Raw genomic sequence first — 22,005 nt, forward strand, 5'->3', positions numbered from 1 at the left:
TTCAAAAATGTAAGCATATTCATTTCATCTATTGGTAAAATCAGCCTGTTCAGATGAGCCTTCAGAATGTTACCTTTATCTGTCCGCCAAGCCCTCCAACAAACATCATGGTTGAGTTGTTTACATCCAGAACTTTGGCTGTTCCAGGGGATTTACTTGTTCTTGGTGGAGGCTTTTGAGCTGCGCTCATTTCCTTTACGCTCAATGAACCAATGTTCCCAAACCTGGGGGTCACAGACAGTTGCAAAAAGAGCACTTTCAGAATGACAAATCGGTCCACATGTGTGCACGCATGCACACACACACACACATCTGTTCTACACACAGCCTCCACCGGCTTCTGCCCCGTCTCCACTGGTGTCTCTGCTTCTAGGTTTGCCCAGCCCAGCCCTAGTGTGCCCTCTAGAACCTTGTGGAGTATTTCTTCTAAAGCATCAATTCCATCCTGTTATCTCCTGCTTACAACAGTTACAGATAATGGACTAAATATGTTTCAACAGCCCACTGTCTTTATTATATCCCTGTTTTCTCAAATAACAAAGTAAAAATCACAAATTCCCAACAACACCATCATAACAACAAAATGTGATATTACAGAAAAGTGAAAAGAAAGATACACATAAAGCTGCTTAACAGTAGTTGCCTCTGGGGAGGGACTTTATTTTTTATAACTTTTATTATTTTTTGGTAGAACCACATGACAGGCAGGATCTTAGTTCCATGACCAGGGATCAAACCCTTGCCCCCTAGAGTTGGAAGCACAGAGTCCTAACCACTGGACCGCCAGGGAAGTCCCTGGGGAGGGGCTGTAAAAGGAAGAATTTCACGTCCTTCCTGAATTCTAAAAAAACGCCACCCCTAACTGGTTCCCTCCTGGCCTGCCCTCTGCTTGTCCTGCTGCCAGCCACGTGGTGTCTCCATTATGCTGCACGTTACTGCCCTCTTCTGGGTTGGCTGCCCAGACTTAGACCTGACATTCTGAAGGTAATACAAACTTTAAACTTTTTTCTTCATTTGATGGTTGATTTTGGCAACAAAGTTTATTTCTCTTGTAATAATAAAAAAAACTCCTACAATAAATCTAAACCAAGTATTCTTTCATTATAATCCCACTCCCCAGAAATTTCAAGGACTGTTACATGATATTACAAACATGTTGTTGTTCAGTCACTAAGTCGTGTCTGACTTTTTGTGACCCCATGGACTGCAGACACCAGGCTTCCCTGTCCTTCAACATCTCCTGGAGTTTGCTTAAACTCATGTCCATTGTGTCGGTGATGACATCCAACCATCTCATCCTCTGTTGCCCCCTTCTCCTCCTGCCTTCAATCTTTCCCAGCATAAGGATAAACACGTAGTTACTTAAAAGATGCAGGAGAGAAATGAGAGACGCTCAGACAGAACTTTGTCTGCTACCTGGTCACATAGATGCCGTGCCACTTGTTGTCATCAATTGGGAAGTCTGGAAATTCCAAGCGTGTTGATCCAGAGCCCAAATCCCAGAGGAAGGCCACTTTTCCTCGCCGCATCTCCACTGCCAGGAAATCAGCCTGGGGTGCAGGGCGTGAGCTGGGGTTAGTCCACAGGCAAGACTGTGGGCATGACCACTGACACGCTCTAAAGGAATTCTTACAGCATTTTCTCTATTCTTAAAAAGTAAAACAATGAACACAAAAAAAGACCTTCTATTGTCCTTAAATGCTCCCCTCCACTGGAGCTGGAGCATGACCCGAAGGATCGTATTGGAGACAGTGGCCACCGTTGGCCATCGGTGCCCACCACCCTTCCCCGGCATGGCCCTCCATGGAGCCTCCCATGAAGTTCTCCAAGAAAACTCGCTGGGGGTAAGCAGCCTCTACAGGGGTCATAAGGAAGGCGTGGCACTTGTCTTTCTGCCCAGCCTGAAAAGGCAACGTGTGAACGTGAATCATGCAAGAAGACAGAAGCCATGAAGCCCTACAGCACCGACTGACCTGTGCTTTGCACCTTGGGTCTTAAGAATACACTGCAGATGGCATTTGTGCTTGCTAGTATCTTCTGCCCAAGGGTCTGACCCATGCCCCACCGACATCCTAAAGAAACAAGTCTTCCCCAGGGGACTTGCCCTCTGGGAACCGTGAGAATCTCAGTGGGTGGAAGAGTCTGGGGGAAGCTTGACAATTCTGACGTGTCCCTCGGGGTGCACGCCTCCACGCCTGGTGACAACTGCCAAGGTCGACTTCACAGACTCGAAGTGAAGCTCCGTGGCTTCAGAGGTCACAGGAGACATTATGGAAAGCTCTGTCCCCACAGCTCACAGTTAAAGGGGCAGAGGGAGGCACCGCTCATCAACGCCACTCTCCTCTTTACAGGCACGCAGTTTCACAGTTTGTTTTCCATCTAACATTACCAGCTTAGCAAAAGATTAGAAGCACCAGTGATTTCATGAAGGCCTTATTTTTTTTTTTAGCCAAAAATGTACCAATTGAGAAAATATCCTCTGGCCTAAGAGACTTGGCGTGGCTTCCGCAGGTCATACTCACGCTCGTGCTGCTGCCCAGGTAGAAGAGAAGGTTGTCGGGTTCACTTGTCTTCACGTTGAGCGTCAGGCTGTTGTAGTTGGTAGAAGAGATCTGGGGCTGGTAGGCCCGGATGCAGTCTCGGTCTGCAGACACAGCAACTTTGATCTGGAGAAGGAGAAGAGACGTGTCCCCAAGTGCCTTAGAGTCATCCAGGACACACACTGGCAGCATGCCTAGGGTTCAGAAGTGCTGTGCTGTTCTGACTCTTCGCTGCTAGGCAGGATTCCTCTCCAGATAATAGTGCTATGTGTCTCAAAAGGTGAAAATCAGATGGGGCTGAAACTTATTCCATTGGTAAAATATTTTACTATGGAAAAAGCCAGTCATGAGGTTTTAAAGAAGAATTTTACACAAGGAACTCTATTTTATGAGACTTGATTCCTTAAAGATAAGGAGTTTTTCTAAATCACTTTGGAATCTTACACCTGACACAGAAAGGCTATTTGATGATCATTTACCTGGGAAATCTCATGGACAGAGGAGCCTGGTGGGCTACAGTCTTCAGGGTTGCAAGCAAGTTGGATGCAACTGAGCATGCATAATATGTAGTAAATGGAGGGTTGATCTATCACTCAGCAAATATTTATAGACCAGTTATTTCACTCATATATCACTCTGGTAAATAATTACTTGCACATAATTTTTACATTAACCCTCAAGACTATAAGTTTATATTAACCAGAGCACTTGGAACCATCCATCAGGTTTTTTATTTGGCAACTGGAACTAAGGCAGATGGAAACCAGAGTTCTTATAAAACTCCAGCTCTTTTCCCAAAGTGAAATTACTAAGGGATCAAAGAATCTGGAGCTCCTTTTTCTTGGCTAGAAGCTTCAGGAAGGTAAACATTAGACCAGAGGTCACCTTTATTGTCTACAGGTCCCCAGGAGCACGGCAAATGATGTTCTCTCAATCTTATTTCCCTGAAACGCCTCTCCTTTAGCAACGGCCAGGGCCATGGCAAAGGATGGCCAGGAAACACTCTCTCAAGCTGTGTGTTTTATGCAGTTAGTGAGTGACCTGGATTTGAGCAACATTCATGGGATGTTAGCTGTTTTGTCAGAAGTCTAGAGATGCAGCCCACACTGCACACACATTCTGGAGAATCCTTGGATTATGATAACACCGAGTTGGGAAAATGATGGAAAGAACACTGTAGGCAACCAGTGAGACTTCCAGCAACGCTAACACTTGGACCAATGTGTTTGTACTATCCAGCGAATCGGTGGGGACCTAGAAATCTAGGCCATGGTTATAAATCTCCATAAGGACACGGAGATCTCTTTGCTAACAACATTCTGAAACACACAGAACAAAAGCAGGAATCAAGGAAAATGGGACTCATTAAATACACTTAAGGTAAATATCAACACTGAAAATTCCTTGGAAGGACTGAAGCTTCACTGGACGCTGAAGCTGAAGCTCCCTTCCTTTGGCCACCTGATGCCAAGAGCTGACTCACTGGAGAAGACCCTGATGCTGGGCAAGACTGAGGGCAGGAGGACAAGGGGGTGACCGAGGATGAGATGGTTGGATGGCATCACTGACTCAATGGACATGAGTTTGAGCAGACTCAGGGAGATGGTGAAGGACGGGGAAGCCTGGTATGCTGCAGTCCACGGGGTCACAAAATGTTGGGCATGACTTAGCGACTGAACAACAACAAGGTAAAATGTGTAAGACAAGGCTTTAAATACACCTGGAGACAAGGCTGTGAGAAACCGGGCATTTCTGAGAACTTGTCAGCAGAAAGTGTGACCGAAGCCCTCTGCATGGGAGACCCCTGGGATGCATGGTTCCAGGAGCTTCAGCTAGCAGGGTGGTGCAGGGCTCCCGAGACCCGTGGGCCCCACACTCACAGATGCGGCTTGTTTCCGGGCCTGGCTGATCAGCAGTTTGATTTCTGACAGGTTTCTGCTCAGGTTCTCTTCTAACATCTTCAGAGGCTTCAGCCGATCCAACAAGAGGTTGGCTTGTGTTTCCACATCTTTGACTTTTCTTCCAGCTAACAAAGCTAATATATGAAGGGGACAAAAAGTTGGCAGGGGTGGGGTGGGGTGGGGGGGAGGCAGGGAGAAAACAAGAGAAATTAGCTGGTCATTACTAGAATATGTGCTGGATATACTAGAATATCCAAATCATCAAATCCCTGATATCTTGGTAAATATATAAAAAATGCACCAGCCCAAGGCAGTACCCGAGGCTCTTCTCTTCCTTTATAAATGCAAATCCAGATGTTGCCACATTTTTATAATTTAGGATTGCTGTCTGCAAACACCCATGTGCCCTGGGCCAGCTCACGTAGCATGACGAAAACTTTCCTAACAGGACGGGAGACCACGACCTACTGGTCATTGAGGAGTCTCGTAGGAGTTCGTCTGTTTCCTGTAACGTGGCATTAACCCTGGACAGGTCAGTGGACGTGTTCAACAGCTTCTGGCTCAGCCCCATGACATTCTTGAGTGTGCTGGTGGCGCTCTGGTTTGCAGACATGGCCAGGTCTGTGACTTTGGCTCCTCTGTCTCTGACACCTGAAATAAATTTATACTCAAGTATATACTCTGGTGGTTATACACATGGTTATAACATGCAGAAAACCATAAGGCCACAATGAATGTAATTTTACACAGAAACATGTTACAGAATTCCTTTCTGGTCCTTGAACACAAAAGGGGGCTTCTGTTTCTAATGACAGTATTAAGGCTGCCTGTCACATGTGCTGGGGTTTCCCTGGTGGCTCAGTGGTAAAGAATCCACCTGCAATGCAGGAGACACAGGAGACTCGGGTTGGATCCCTGGGTTGGGAAGGTCCCCTGGAGTAGGAAATGGCAACCCACTCCAGTATTCTTGCCTGGAGAATCCCATGGACAGAGGAGCCTCGGGGGCTATAGTTCATGGGGTCGCAAAGAGTCAGACACGACTGAAGTGACAGAGCACACACACACATATGTGCTACCACTTCCTTTTTTTGGATGAATGAAATGTTTTTCATTCATGAGCGCCAAAGAATTGATGCTTTAGAACTGCGGTGGAGAAGGCTCTTGAGAGTCCCTTGGACTCCAAGGAGAGCAAACCAGTCAATTCTAAAGGAAATCAATCTGAATATTCATTGGAAGAACTGATGTTGAAGCTGAAGCTCCAATACTTTGGCCACCTGATGTGAAGGACTGACTCATTAGAAAAGACTCTGATGCTTGGAAAGATTGAAGGCAGGAGGAGAAGGGGATGAACGAGGATGAGATGGTTGGATGGCATCATCAACTCAATGGACATGAATTTGAGCAAGCTCCAGTAGTTGGTGATGGACAGGGAAGCCTGGTGTGTTGCAGTCCATGGGGTTGCAGAGTCGGACATGACTGAGTGACTGAACTGAACTGAACTGAAATGTTTTTGATGACAACACTCTATACTGAAGTATGATTTCAATACACAATGAGATTACAAAAGCAACTGCTAGTCGCCATTTGCTCAGCATCTTATATGTTAACAATCTAAACTCATTTGCTCCCTTTCCGATCATTCCTTTCTTACAGTCACTAACAGCTTCTCCAAATCATTCCATGTCTGGATAAGAAGGTTTAGGAATTTAAACCTGAAGGTGCCATAGAAGTATCCTAGGCCAGAGGAAGTGTATTCACCCACAAGTGGCTGCTGGAAATAATAGCACAGTAAAAACTAAATGGTCACTAAAGATAAACTGCAGTTCAATTATTCTAGAAAATCTGGGTGACAGTTTTTTTTAAGGCACTTTTATTCATTTTTAAAAGGTTTAACACAAAAGGGACAAAGATTAACACTAGAAGAAGGTGGATGCAGGGTATACAGGTATTCTTTTCAATCTTCTGTAACTTTTCTGCAAATGTGAAATTGGTTCCAAATAAAAAATTATTTTTGAATGTTTGATCAACATACATCATGTATCCTTAAAAACAGATAAATAAAATAAAAAGAAAATTTCAGATCAGAAAATGCTCCACTCTTCTAAAGTCCAGCTTCCCAGGGTAATTTTCATGCTTATAAAGTGACCAATACAGTGAATGTGAAACTTGGGCAAACTCTGGGTGATGTTGAGGGACAGGGAGGTCTGATGTGCTGCAGTCCACGGGGCCGAAAAGAGTCGGACACGACTGGGCAACAGAACAACAACAATAAGGTGAACCAGCAGACACAAGAACTTGGGAGATGTTTTCAGTATCTTGCAAGACTTAAGGAAAAAGAAAAGGCTGAAGGAATGTAAGATAAATAATGCACCACAGTGCAACTTGTCTGTGTTAAAAAGCTACCCTACTTAAAATTTTAAGGAACAGTGCATTTTCAAACCATCAATATTAAAGTGATCTATTTTAGAATGCTTATTGTCTCACAAAAGAAGATTTCCTTAATTTCCAAACAAGAATTCTCTAAATTATCACATTTATAATGAATTTAGCATTTTGCCTTAAAGCAGGAATATTTCAGCTTCTTCACTTGCTAGCTTCTTTCATCTCAGGCCTATTTTAATAGTTAGCAATTAATATGAAAGCACAAAGAATTTAAAGCTTTGTTTTTTCAGAGTATAATTCTACTACTTCAATGCAGGTGTTCTGAAGCTATAAAAAACACAGTGCTCTTCCTTCCAAACTATATCCCTCTGCAAGTGAAAATTCTGTCAATCTTGGTTTGGTTTCGGGTGAGGGGTCTCCATTGGACTTGCGGCAGGTCTTCTGCTCGTGTGCAAGTGTTTTGCAATGAGACGATATTAATTTAAATCAAGAACCCCCCTTTCCACTTACCTTCGGGAATTGCTCTAAGTATCAAGAGTGATTCGTTGGTCTGCCTGGTAATTTTATCAGCATCCTCTTGAAATCTCTTTGCAGTATCTTTCAATCTACTCAGTTCCAATGTGGTACCTACTCAAAGGGGAAAAAGTGTTTCCTTTTAAGCTGACCCTGAAAAGTTGCCTGGATGAGTTTTATCATTCCTGACCCATCTATAAAATCAGCAGCTTTCTACAGAGAGCCCAAATATTAAAGTTTGTCTAACAAGACTTAGCACCACTCAACCCACACTCAAATTGTATGCTTGGGGGCTTCCTTGATAATTTTTTTTTACTTTGTTTTCCTTCTCACTAATACTTCTTAAATTCGTATTTGATTCAGTTAGAGCTCTAGGGCGAAAAAGGCTTCCCAGGTGGTGCTAGTGTTAAAGAATCCACCTGCCAGTGCAGAGGACATAAAAGATACGGCTTCAATCCCTGGTCAGAAAGATCCCCTGGAGGAGGGCATGGCAACCCACTCCAGTATTCTCTCCTGGAGAATCCCAGGGACAGAGGAGCCTGGCGGGCTGCAGTCCATAGGGTTGCAAAGAGTTGGACACAACTGAGTGACTAAACAGCGGCAGAGTATATTAAGGTGATAGATATCTATCTCTCTGTATGTAATAACGATATATTTATATAACTATATATAGATCTATATATATAATTATACATTATAAAACTTGTTTGTTTCTCTTACACAACAGAGTCGGCTGCCATTCTGTATTATCCTTACTGATTCTTACATGTGCCAAAAATTGCTTACTGAAAGTCTTAGGAAAAATGAAACCACATTGGTATTTTTTTTTTGCATAGGTATTTTTAATAGATAAATCAATATTGATTTAATTCAGTAACTTTATGAGAACCTACCATGGTTCTAACATTGCATTAGCCCTGTGCAGAAGACAAGAGTCAAACATAATACGACTCTTCAAGAAATGGTGAAACCCTGAGATGGACAGAGAAGCACGTGACATCACGGGTATCCTGACAAACGCCTTGAGGACCAGCCTGAGCTCAGGAGCTAGAGCAGTGAGCAGAGGGTTTCGTTCTCAGGGGAGGCTTGTTGAGTCTATGGAAGATTGGAGGGGACTGCACAATAAAAATTACATGATGTGTCTAGGATAGGAAATTAGAATATTATTGTGACAAAGAAATGTTAACATTCGACTTGCTCCAGGAAAGAAGAATGTTCTGAAAGTATGTTCAGAGGTGTGTCCACAATCACTCTGGCATCAACACAGCCGCAGCTGAGAACTGACCTCGATGCTTTCTGCTCAGGCGGTTGCCTTCTTTGAGAAACTCGGAACTGCGCCGGAGGGCCGCTCTCCCATTAGAAACAAGAGATTCAGAAGCCTGTAAAATGGAACAGTTTAAACGTGGACCTGCAGGGCGGGGTGGGCTCTTGCTGAAGGTGGAGAGAACAACTCTGTGTTGTCAGAATATCCCCCAGGGTCCTTCCGAACAAGGAAGTCAAGCAGACAACAGGCAGGGACAACTGAAGTAGGCCTATTAACATGTGCTAATTTGTAGCTGAAGAGAAGGAACACAGTCATTTTTAAATCTATAAACACAAAAACCAGCCCTTAAATGAAGATGTTCACCACGGGTAAGAAGAGATGTCCAAGGTAGATGTCAATTAACATTATCATTTTTGTTCTAAGAATTATTTATGCCTTAGATGGCTCAGCAGGTAAAGAATCTGCCCGCCAATGCAAGAGACGTGGGTTCAATCCCTGAATCCAGGATTGGACACGGAAGTAGTCTAAGGGGTATATGAGCTTGTTTAAGGCCCACTATTTACTCCCATAGGAAAACACAATATTTTTAATGCATTAGAATATATTATGGAGAAAGAAATGGCAACCCACTCCAGTATTCTTGACTAAGAAATCTCATGGGCTGAGGATCCTGGTGGGCTACAGCCCACAAGGTCACAGAGTCGGATATGACTGAGTGACTAAGCATGCAGGAAAAGAAAATGCAGCTGATGACAGAATCTCACCAGAAAAGAACCTTGACAAATGTAAACTTAGGCCACTGCCTCTCTGCTTGAGCATCTCACGAAAAGGCTCACCTGACCACAGCGCAGAGACAAAGCAGGCACACAGGGAAACCCAAGGGCCTTTCTTACCGCGCTCACCTCTTTCACAGTTCCAAGTGCGTCTGTCGCCAACCTCTCTGATTCCTCAATCAGGCTCCGGATGTTGGAGTGGACGTGGGCTGCGCTGGTGGCATTCAGGGACACATGTCTGACATTCCCAAGGCCACTGTGCAATCGGCATATTTAGAGATGTTATGATCAACGGAACTGAATCTGCCCACTGTTCCTAAAAGCCTCCCACTTAGAGAAACATCATCAACGAGGAAGACAGGAGTCTGTATCAACATGTGGATTCCCCTCTAATTCCAAATGCCGTCTTAAGAAGCTGTGGTCATCTTGTCTCGGTAACACTAAGAACTGCTGCTTAATTAACACCCAAAGAAGAGGTGATCACTGTGTCTCACCTTTTAGACCATCCAGGCTTTCATCTCTGTTCAAATCCCCTGCCTATTTGCGCTGGTTGTAATCTCTCCTGCTACACACGTGTTCATTTTCAAAAGGCTTTCTTAGCTAAGCATATGTGAGGATGCTGAAACTTATTCCTCAAACAGTATACACCAATTTGACAGTATACACCAATCTGATGAAGTTCACCAGAGGTTTGGGAGGAGGATGAGATAATACTTCAGTCATCTGAACTTCACTCTTGTAAGGGGACTGATCACTCAGGAACTTGCCAGCTGGTAATGGTGCGGTTTCATCCACCTCACTCTCGCTTCAAAATGAAACCTGACAATAGACACGTCTTTGCCTGCTGAGTAGGCCACTTCATTTTCTCCCCAAGGTTATTGAGTTGGGTGCTTTCCAAAGCAGAGAGCAGCAGTTATTTCTTGCTACTACTTGATTGGCAAAATTCAGTGACTTACAAATAAAAGACAAAGTTATTTAATTTTATGCATCATACCAAACTGTTTTTAAGACTCATACTAAGTAATAAAGATTTTGTTGTAGCTACAGATGTAGTCAGAACATCCTTTTCCTTTTTGGAAAATGAGGAAAGATGAGGAAAGGAGAAAAACTAACTGGGTACCTAACTCCATTTTCTGTTACTGATTCCGACAGCAGACGGAGGCAGTAGAGCTCATTGAAGCACCAGAATTACGTAGTAGTCACTTTTAATTGCTTTCGTTGTGTGAGCTCGTCTTTTATGGCAGCACTCCCCAAATTAGAAAAAATACTCATTTTTCTCCTTCCATAAAACACACCCAACACACAGAAACACATGTATTCTTAGTGTGTCCAGACTTTTTCCACTCATAATTAATAGCAGATTCTAAAAAAATAAACTTACTAACTCACAATATTGTGTAAGGCCTTAAACCCCAATTCCCTCATTTGCTGCCATCAGATCACCTGGGGACTTAACAAAAAATTTAAAGTACAGGCCATATCCCACAGTCTGGGGGACAGGGGAGGGGTCAGGGGACAGAGCCATCAGTACTCTGAAGTTCCCCAGGCTCCTCCTGCAACAATTCAGGAACCACTGGCCTACAGTCTCGCTTCTCATTTAAAGGCACATCTAACAAACTGAGGATATGCTTGACAAATATCCAAAAATATATGTTAAAGTAATGAGTACAATGGTAGCCTTTTAGGCAGTAGAAAATAATGGCGATGGTATCTTTCAGGAGTCGACAAATAGATCCTCAACACTTCTAATAGTCCACAACCTGCATCCATGCAGAAAGCCGGCTGGATCACAAGTCCCAAGAAGGCAAGATGATGCATAAGGAAATCAGTATCTGGTTCTGTCCATGGGTAACCTCTTAAAGTCCTGAGTACCAGGTAGATACTGAAGGCCTTGATATCGTAGCATAATATTTGTTTTCATTCCTATCTGCTTCAGTTCACATTTTTCCATCGTACATTCCTGCTGATGGTCAAATACACTACCAGACTTGGGAGGAAACCCTCCTTGCCATGGAAATAAAAGAGAAGTCTTTGTTTTTACACACAAAAAACAATGTGACTCGACACTGTGAATGAAACAGGCAGGCTTATTATTCTCTCTGATCTGCGGATCACAACTTGTGGGGTTCCTGCCAGATATGCCTCACCTGTCCAGAGCACCTGCCCGTCTCTGCAGCTCAGCTGCGTGATCCTCCGCCCTGTACACAAGCTCCAGCGCTCTCTTTTCGGACATCTGCATGACCAGGTCATCCACGTGGCGCCTGATTTGGGCAGTCCACAGTAGCAGCTCATCCTGGTGTTGCTCTAGTTGCTACACAGAGATTAACACTGTGACCACGTGCCCGTCTATTTAACGGCCTGGAAACCCTGGGCTGTGCTGAGTTGGGACTTACCAAGACAGCCTCCCCAGATGCGTTTGCAGGAGCAGCGGCCGCATCCAGCAGTCCTCTTCCTTCAGCGATCAGCGCTGATGTCAAGTTCTGTTCTTCTTGAACACGCAGCTTCTTCTCCTGCAGCAAACATCACCTCTAAGGATGCTTCATAAAAGCAAGTCAGCCTCTGAACCTCAGGTGCCTGACACTGTGTGCTGGAGTCAGCCCTGGGGCTCATTTTTTTAAGAAACAAAGGATGACGTCATTTACATGGGAGGATTTGGGACCAGCTCTAAGGGGGCGAGAGCTGGCAGGACTCACGTTGAACTCTCGCAGGTTGGCCCCGATGAGGAGCAGCAGGCGACTGCTCTCCTGGGTCTTTGTCTCTGCTTCTCTCAGGAGCTCTTCTGCAGCCCGCACATCCCTGTTGTGTGTTGAGAGGAGGCTGCTTACTGCTTCTTTTAACACCGCCAACTCTTCCTGTGGCTTCTGGTAATTTTCCTGAATTTGTGACAATAAATCTTCGGCAGCCCTGGGAACATAAAAGATGGTAAGAAGTGAACAACAAAGCTCACAGCTTTGATGTAGAGCGAACGGAACTTTTACATATCCCTTCTCAGGCTCATCTTGAAGTCCTAAGTGGTACATCGCAATCCCTTAAAAAGGGAAAAAATTTTCCTAAGGCCGCTATATATATGGCAGGTTTACACTTCATCCTTAACGATCTTTCTTGATTTAACAAACTTCCTAACATATTTAGTGGAATTAAAGAAACCATCTCAGTGGATTTGGATTCAGGAAACTGGGGTCATAGCCTGTGAATGATGGCAACTGAAATATTCATTATAATACGGTCAGATATTGAAAAAAGGAGATGCTTCAGTGATTTGCTCCAAAGTCACCAATGTATCCATACAATACAAAGATTTTTCCTGCAGCTAGTAAAGAAACAAATTTTATAAAAACTTGCAAATCCAAATTGCCAGAAAGATATAATTTCTACCACTTTGATAAAAGCAAGCTTCAAGAAACCAAAAGACATTTCCCTCTACTCTTTTATAAATGTGCTATCAAATTTGAACTTAAAGCTATATAGAATAATATAATTTTCACACTACAGAACTTTGCAGTGGTTGAATATATCCTATTAACTTCTTCCTTCAATTTATCAGAAGAACTTTGAATATTTTTGTGGAAAATGCCTTGTAAATCCCCCTTAATTTTCAGATTATCAGATTGCTGGGCTAAAACACCACAAAAATTTTTTTCCAACGGTATATATTTGAACTCTGACATCATCAGAGCATCATCAGGAATTATTTGAACATTCTTGTGATTTTAAGAATTATAAAAGAGATAGTAAGATGCTGTATTATGATAGTTACAAAGAGAACTAAAAATAGTACATGGGAGACACACAAAAAAGTCCAATATATTTCTAATATCTAGCCATTAATCCTTCAGTTCATATCATTAAAGAAAGTATGGCTCTAAGAAATTGAAAATAGAGATCAAATTTTCATCTACAAAATGACTTTACCATCTAAACCACGACCAAATGAAATGACATAGTTGACAATGACTTGAAAGACTACAAAGAAAAATCACAAAACCCCTCAGCACTTCTTATCAGCTTCTTCCTGTAAAATTTAGTTAATACGGTAAAACACAGTTTCTCGAGTGGCATTTCTCCACCATACTAGTGCCGTGAGCAGGTAAGCAAGTTCCATGAGAAAGGGTTGCGTGGTGCCATGTAGTCAGCTGTCTTATCCAGGCTCACTGTGGAGATTCAAGATTAAGTACTCAGCCTGAAGACTTGTGGTAAAGACTCGGCCTCTCCTTAAGAAACTGGAAAACAGTCAGGAAACACAGCTACAAAGGATCACTTGCAGGGCGCCGTAAAGGGAAAGATGGGCTTCCCTGGTGGCTCAGCAGTAAAGAACCCGCCTGCCACCGTAGGAGATACAGGAGACACAGGTTTGATCCCTGGGTTGAGAAGATTACCTGGAGAAGGAACTGGCAACCCCCACCAGTATTCCTGCCTGGAAAATCCCATGGACAGAGGAGCCTGGTGGGCGACAGTCCATAGCGTTGCAAAGAGTCGGACACAACTGAAGTGACTTAACATGCAGAACACACCAGGTTTCATATTGTCCTGGCAGCTCAACATTGATGGAGTTGCAAATATTCTCTGGGCCTCAGTTACTTCAGCTGCATCCTTCCCTTGTGAGGGATGAGCACATGCAGAAGTGAGGGGGAAATCTACAGCTCCCCATCACCCGGCACAGAGGAGTGCTCTGTAGACAACAGCCCCCTTTCCATCTCCTGAGTCCTCACCCAACTCTGAGCTCCCCTTGTCCAGTCCAGAGTCCTCTCAGGGCCCTTCTTGGGCCCTAACAAACATCCCATAATTAAATTACTAGTCCTTTTCTTCAAAGCCTATGTGACAGTATGTTCCACCTTTTGTTTTTCACCTACCAAATCAACAACAATGTCAAAAATCCCACTCAATGATGAAAATACATATAAACTCAGCTCTCCAGGATCCTGCTGGTAGAAGTGGATGTTGTTTTAAATTCCTAAACTTGGGCTATCTGTTTTAATTAACAATAATCTTCTGATGTTCAGGCTGGCTGTCCATTGCTGCAAAACTTCTATATAACTAGGCTCACCCCTCGCCTCCTTGGAGCAGTTCTCTTGTGGTTACTTGAGATACTGCCTCCCAGGCTTAAGTCCTAAAAATTCCCACTGAATAAAAGATAACTTTCAAAGTAATTAAAACCCATGTAGAAAATAATGTGGCAATGCAAGTCGGGAATCCTCAAAATGCAAACTCTGGTTAAATGACTTCACTTCTTAACATTCACCCTGATAAGATAATAATGTGAAATTCAGAAAAAGATTTTGATCTAAGTTATTCTATAAAATGTTATTTAAAACAGCATAATGTATTAAAATAGCTTAAATATCTCATTACAGAGACTGGAGTTTTGATGGAGTGTGGTGTGACCACTGAAGCCAGTACTTAATCAGATATTTATCACAACATGGCAGAAAGACAGCTTTGCTATTGCATCAAGTAATAATTTGTGTGAAAACACTAAGAAAAAAAGAGCCTGAAAGCAAACTGAAAGTTTCTCGTGACCATGTCTAACAGTTCTTTGTGACCTGTTTTTCAAAGCCCAGGTTTCAATGACAGTTTGCATAACTGAGCAAAATTATTCTGGCATGATGTCAGTCTGTCATAGAGTTCACAGCTTTGGCGGTGGCCACTGCCTGTGTTTGCTTCCCGTGAGAGTTTCCTGCATTATACTTAATCTTCAATAAAGACAGAATCAGGAGGTTTGTTTGTTCATGCTAAGTCGAAAAGGTGTTTCAGGGTCACGGAGAAAAACCAAACCTAGATATAACAGCACAGGCAGAAGCACTGCCACTGATCACACTGTGCTCTGCTGGTGGGGGAGTCGCACCCCTCTTCTCCTGTGGCACTCTGTCCCTCTGAGAACTGACTTCCCTTCCCCTCCTTCCACCTGCCTCCCTCCCCCTCCACTGTCACATTCTTCCCCCTAACTGGTCGTGTGATGAGCGCTGTTCAGGAACTTACTTGAGTTCCAGGGTGGCATTTTGGTGCAGCGGCAGGAACTGCCTTTTCCGTAGGACTTCCAACAAAGCTGTGATGTTCTCCTGCATGTCCTGAAGAGTAGAGCTGGGCAGCTGGACATCGTCATCCAGCGTCTGATTTAGAGTCATAGCCTTTTTGATCATTTCTATGGAGAAAGTTCATCAATCACTGAATAAGTCTCTCAAAAGTAGACAGTCCTAGGATGGGAGAACTTAGAACCTTCTCCAGTGAGGCTGCTCTGCCCACCTACACTGGGCTGACCCTCTAACCAGGCCAGGTTAGGCCGTGTATCCAGTGCGCTCTGGACATGCCCTGTCAACACACTTGGGAGGGGCTTCCCTGGTGGCTCAGTGGTAAAAAACCTGCCTGCCAATACAGGAGACTTGGGTTCAATCCCTGGTCTGGGAAGATCCCACAAGCCAAGGAGCAACTAAGCCTGTGTGGCACAACTACCGAGCCTGTGCTCTAGAGCCCCGGAGCTGCAACTGCTGAGCCTACATCGTGACTACCGAAGCCCATGCAACCCTGGAGCCTGTGCTCTGCAATAAGAGACGCCACTGAAATGAGAAGCCCTCGCACCACAACTGCAGAGTAACCCCCACTCACCACAACTAGAGAAAAAACCACACAGCAGTAAAGACCCAGCACAGCCAAAAATAAATATTTTTTTAAAGTGTTTTAAAAAAACACTCAGGAACCTGGGATCCTGGTTTATTTCCTGTCTGCTTCCCTGGTACCCATGAACCCTGTCCAGGCAGGGCTGAGGCACCATGATCACTGCAGCATTCCCTGCCCCTGCCAGGAACATCTGCATGTAGAAGCTCTCAGTAACGTTTACTCTTTGAACAACCACCAATACTTGATACTACTCCTTTTTAAAAAATGTCTTTCGCGCTAATAATGTCTTTACTTTCTGCCTTATAAAGTCTGATTTGTATTGGCTCAGCAGTAAAGAATCCACCTGCCAAGGCAGGAGACCTGGGTTTCAACCCCTGTGTCGGGAAGATCTGCTGGAGAAGGGAATGGCTACCCACTCCAGTATTCTTGCCTGGGAAATCTCATGGACAGAGGAGCCTGATGGGCTACAGTTCACGGGGTCTCAAAGAGTTGGACATGACTGAAGTGACTTAGCACATTGTGTGTGGACAGTGGAAGGCCCCAAGAGTCCAGTGCAAGTCACGGCTATTCAAGTGCTGAGTGAAGAGAGTAGGCTTTCCCTACCAAATAAGCCAGACTCATCAAGCAAAGTTCTGAGGACACTACCTTCGATGTCTGTCTGCAGCTTCTCAGTCAACTTAATGAGGTCCACACTCTTGTCCAGGATTCTTTCGGTGGCCCTGGTCACCTGCTCACTACGTGTCAACACTCTGTCAAGCTGATGGAAAATAAAGGCCTTGGGTGAGTTTCACTCTGAATAAAATGCAAGCTTCAGTATGCCAGATGTTGTCTCTTTTAAGCAACAAAACGTTTTCTAGAACACAGAAAAGGTTCACCGTCATGGATGCCAAGGTCAACAGGGCAGGGTTGGAAATGGACTAGGTGGTTTATGAAATGATGGACTGCTCAGTCTTGGTGAAAAATGATGGTACATTTTAAAAAGCAGCCTAATCGGCTATCCAACCACAGAATCTCCCAGGTGTTGCCACTGTGGAGACCTCATGTTCATGTTAGGACCCAAATTTGCAGAATCTAGACAGTAAAATCTTACTAATTTGTATTGACCATGAGAACTTAGTCAAGCAGTTAAGACACAGAGTTAGGCAAATAGACCTGCTTTTGCCAGGCTGGACAGCCTCATCCATAACTTGGAGTAATTATAACACTTGAATCACAGGACTTCATGAGGATTATATGTGATGATGCCTGTTAGTTACTCTCAGCTGCTGTTTTTATTAAGGGTATTCTAATTTGTGAAAGGCTTCCCTGGTGGTTCAGCAGTAAAGAATCCACCTGCCAATGCAGGAAACCCAAGTTCATTCCCTGATCCGGGAAGATCTCCTGGAGGAGGAAATGGCAACCCACTCCAGTATTCTTGCCAGGGAAATCCCATGGACAGAGGAGCCTGATGAGCTTACAGTTCATGAGATCGCAAAAGAGTTGGACATGACTTAGTGAGACTAAACAACAATTTGTGGGAAGGAAGGTTGTCTGTAATTTCTAGGAATATAAAGTAACTCCCAGAACTGAAAGTCGCTCAGTTATGTCCAACTCTTTGCGACCCCATGGACTATACAGTCCATGGAATTCTCTAAGCCAGAATACTGGAGTGGGTAGCCTTTCACTTCTCCAGGGGATCTCCCCAACCCAGTGATTGAATCTAGGTCTCCCACACTTCAGATGGATTCTTTACCAGCTGATCCACAAGGGAAGCCCAAAGTAAGTAACTCAGATGGTTCTAAAAGTGTTTTCTAGTCAAAATCCAAAGAGAATCTTCTTTAATGGATAGAAGGAATTTAATTGGCTTATTACTTCCTACCAAACGTTTGCTTGCTCAGGTACTTTAAAAGCCCACACAGAAACCCTTCAACTCTTCCCAAACGGTCACTAATTCTAAATTAACAGAAGCCAAGCTACTGCATTTTACGGTGCATGACTGTGTACGTGTGTGAACGTTGAGAGACAGAGACAAGATGTACATATACAGAGATGGGGCTTTCCTGGTGGCTCGGAAGGTGAAGAATCTGCCTGCAAAGAGGGAGACCTGAGTTTGATCCCTGGGCGGGAAGATCCCCTGGAGAAGGGAATCGCAACCCACCCCAGTATTCTTGCCTGGAGAATCCCATGGACAGAGGATCCCAGAGGGCTATAATCCATGGGGTCAAAAGTGACTAACACTTTCACTTTCAAAAGGCACACATCTATGTGCTCACACACACATAGGCACACAATTTTAAAGTGAAAATCATAAATCTGACAATAGGCCTCCCTTGCCATCTGCAAATAAGCAGATTCTTTTTTTGGTCACTAAAAACCATTCTTCTGGCCTGGGCTGAACAGAATGAATGACCCCCTGCTGGCATCAAAGTGAACTCTCCTGCCATTCAAAGTGAGACCATCAGAAATAAGGGGCGAAGTCTGAGTGTTGCAGACAACCCAGGAGGAGCTGCCTGTGCTGGCGCTGGGGTCAGGCGGTGGGGGGGCGGGGGGGGGGTGGAAACTCAGTGTTCACCATGTGCAGTGAATACAGGATGGGGAAGAGACCCCCGTCTTTTCATCCTGCCCAACCTTAGTTCACAGGAGAAAGTAAGCGGTGATGTGAACTGACAGCCCGACTCCTCCTTCAGCAGAGGGGACAGCAGAAATCAAGTCAGGGGCCCCTTCCCACCAAAGCATGGAGACTGGCTGCATCAGAACCTATTCAATCTGACTTTACAGTAGCTGGAACACAGCTCCTGGGAGTAGGGGGCTGTCCTGATCTGTTCATGACCTTCCAAGAAGTCCCCGTGCCAGTGCTCACAAGGGCTGGGGGTGGAGGGGCACGCGGAGCGGACCCTTTATATGAAGAACTTACTTCTCTGTGCAGGTCCTCCGTTTGTTCTGAGACGCCTTCCAGTTGAATTTTTACCAGTTCTTTTTGTATATTTTCTTTTAATAAAGAGTCCTAAAAGAATGAAGAAAACACATTATAATGCTTCAAAATAAATCTTCTGGTTCTTAACTAAGAATCACCTGTTGTTACCTTTTTTGTTCACGGAAGGAAATTCTCTTTTCCCTGACATTGCATTAAAAAATAAAATGAATCACATTCACTGAAGTTTGGATTACAGAACACGTTTCCAGACTGTGGTCTTGTGCATTATATTTCCCATGTATATATAAACGTGAAGCCTGGTGTGCCGTGCAGAACTGCTGCAGTTCCTGGGTGGCTCTGGCTGAATTTCAACAGCAGAGTCACATAAATTTTAATTGTAATTGCTAACACCTAAAAAAATGCTTACTAAGCTAAAATACAAAAGTATTAAGCAAAGAAAAGCCTTTATAATTATAACAATTAAGCACTTAATTTATGCCAACACTCCTCTAATTTCTTTATTTGTGTGACGCTACTCAGACCTTATAACAACCTGTGAAGGGGCGAGATTACTGTCTATGGTCAGGACAGGTATTAACCTGCCCAAGTCGCTATGTAGGTCAACAGTGGAAAAAGAAATAGTTGAGGGTTCACAATCTCAAGCTCCTGAGTCCTTTATATAAACATAAAAAGTCATACAAAGGAGCTGACAAAGTGCTTTAAATGGGAGCAAATCACTTAAGAGTTAAAGTTGAAATCAAGTATTCACCTCACATGGTAAAAAATATAGTTGTACAGTTGGAAACCAAACTGATGGAAGGTAGTATTTATTGATTGTATCTCTGGTGAGTGGAAAAGAAATTTCAACATTTCTTTCTTTTTTTCCCCCTTATGTTTGAAAACATTTTGTTCTATTTCAGGAAAAATAACATAGAAACATCTCTTACAGTTTCCTAACCTTTCTTAACTCCATTAAATCTATAGAGAAAGGACCAATATTAACAAGAGCGGATCACTGAAGCAGCTGGATTGCACACACGAACACACATCGGCATTATGGCATGACACGGTGAATTAAATACCTCAAATTCTAAAGCATAGGCTTCGAGCCAAATTTAGATTCATTTTTTTCCCCCAATTAGAATAAAAAATGCTGTCTAGCAAGTCAATTTCTTACCTTCCCATCCACCCTCTTTTGGACCCAGATCAAAAACACAGATTTTAACTAAACAAAAACTATGATTTATCCCCAGAGATTTTTATATAGTCTTCGAGGGAGGAGGAACCTTTGTGCCCTGCAACTGTAGTTAAGAATAATACATTGATGGAAACAAAACAGTTCCTCTTCATTCAGCACATTAAAGACAATGCCATCTCAATTCATTTTCTGTGTTTGTATTAAGAGAGCTGCTTTCTGTCCAAAGACCTGTTATCAACAGGGGCGAGTGGACCTTGGCTTCTTCCACAGGCAGCAGGAGGAGCACAGAGGAAGAATTTATACACAGGAGGCATCTGTGGATCAAGTCTTGAACAATCAGGGCTGTTGCACAGTGAAACCAGTAATCATGTGGACGATGCAGTTCTTGGTCAGGTTCAGAGGGAGAAGGCTGGGCACCTCCCAGCACCAGACACTGGGACTGAGACTCCTGCACTGGCGGAGGACAGACGGAATGACCCCTAGGGTCCCAACCAACTCTTCAACTTCCTGTGACATACGCTTCTATCCATCGCTGTATTTGCAGTACCTACCCGGAGAGACTTTGTTCTATTTTCCAGGTCTGACAAAACCCCATATGGGAGAGGGATGGTGCTGGTGAGGTTCACAGACAGGATGGCATCCCCAACGTGGGCCAAGTCATTCAGCAGGACACCCACACAGTCGTCATCACAGGCTACAAGAAAGAGGATGTTCAAGTTACAGCAGAGTCTGCCCGGGTTCCCATGGGTGCCCATCCTTCCTATAATAACATCTAGGGACTTCCCTGGGGCTCCAGTGGTTAAGAATCCACCTTGCAATGCAGCAGATGCGGGTTCAATCCCTGGGCAGGAAACTAAGATCTCACATGCCGCAGAGCAACTTAGCCCTTGAGCTTAGCCTGCAGACACCACTTGGTACCAGGAAACCATCTAAGAAAAGAAACCCTCCTTAGCCCTTCGGAGGGGTGACACTCACACACACAGTCGCTTTCCACCAAAATGTGCCTCGGTTCACAGTCCCCACAGCGGAGCCCCGTGGCCCCCGGCCGGCAGATGCACTGCCCGGACCCACGGTCACAGTCGCTGTGGACAGAGCCGTGCGGGCTGCAGTCACACCTCTGGCAGGTGCTGCCTGGCATCCGAGGGTTCCCATAGTAACCGGATGAGCACCTGCAGAAGGAGACGGGAGGACAGAAGGCAGGGTCCACACCAGTGAGTGAGTGAACACACAGAGCAGCCACCCAGGGACAGTCATCACTTCTGCCCCGTGAAGCGTAGAGCACACAGGTCCGCTCACCTCCCTCTGCACTCTATTCCCTCAAAGGAGGACAAGACGGTCACAAGGAAGTGCCTTTACCTGCCTTATTACCCAGGGGGTCTGGTTTTGCATTATCAAACTGGTAACGACTCCCCATCACTTCTGTAAATATGTCCTGTGCATATAAAAGGAGCAGGCGACATACCTTTCACAATACTGTCCTTCATAACCCACAAAACAGGCATCGCAGCGGAAATCATGATCACCTTCCAAGATGCAAGTGGGACTGTAGCTGGAAGAGAAGAATTTTTTTGAATTTTCAGACATACAACTTCAGATCTTTCTTAGGGTATTCATTACTCTTAAGAGTACATGATACTGTTCTAAAAAATAAGTAATTACAAACTGGACACCTGGGCAAGCTTTTTAGGGCTTAAACTCTATTGGGCAGAAGCAAAACAACCATGTAGTCAATACAAGTGGGTCCAGAAGACATTCACGGATGCCTATCCAGTGACAACCACATGAGTGTTGACGGGATGGAGACCCATTTACAGAGGACGACCAATTAGTCACCGAACGAGAAAGCTTCTCAAGTGGAAAGGGGCTTGTTTGAGACTTGCGTGAATTATCTGACTGATTAGATGAAAGGGTGGCTGGAGAACCATAGCT

At 44.2% G+C, this 22,005-nt stretch overlaps 1 protein-coding gene across 1 annotated transcript in view; it reads right to left on the reverse strand.

The window, feature by feature from the left end:
* Positions 1–22,005, reverse strand: part of LAMA1 (laminin subunit alpha 1) — a 124,921-nt gene that overhangs the window by 20,020 nt on the left and 82,896 nt on the right. The window contains 17 exon segments of the mRNA XM_070361981.1: positions 74–224; positions 1,417–1,550; positions 2,523–2,666; positions 4,421–4,575; positions 4,910–5,092; positions 7,334–7,450; positions 8,622–8,715; positions 9,494–9,629; positions 11,521–11,684; positions 11,767–11,883; positions 12,067–12,277; positions 15,350–15,512; positions 16,631–16,742; positions 18,879–18,968; positions 20,628–20,770; positions 21,052–21,245; positions 21,539–21,625. Coding sequence (XP_070218082.1) covers positions 74–224; positions 1,417–1,550; positions 2,523–2,666; positions 4,421–4,575; positions 4,910–5,092; positions 7,334–7,450; positions 8,622–8,715; positions 9,494–9,629; positions 11,521–11,684; positions 11,767–11,883; positions 12,067–12,277; positions 15,350–15,512; positions 16,631–16,742; positions 18,879–18,968; positions 20,628–20,770; positions 21,052–21,245; positions 21,539–21,625 — 2,395 coding nt within the window.

Source organism: Bos mutus, chromosome 24, assembly GCF_027580195.1.
Source record: "Bos mutus isolate GX-2022 chromosome 24, NWIPB_WYAK_1.1, whole genome shotgun sequence".
Lineage (NCBI taxonomy): Eukaryota > Metazoa > Chordata > Mammalia > Artiodactyla > Bovidae > Bos > Bos mutus.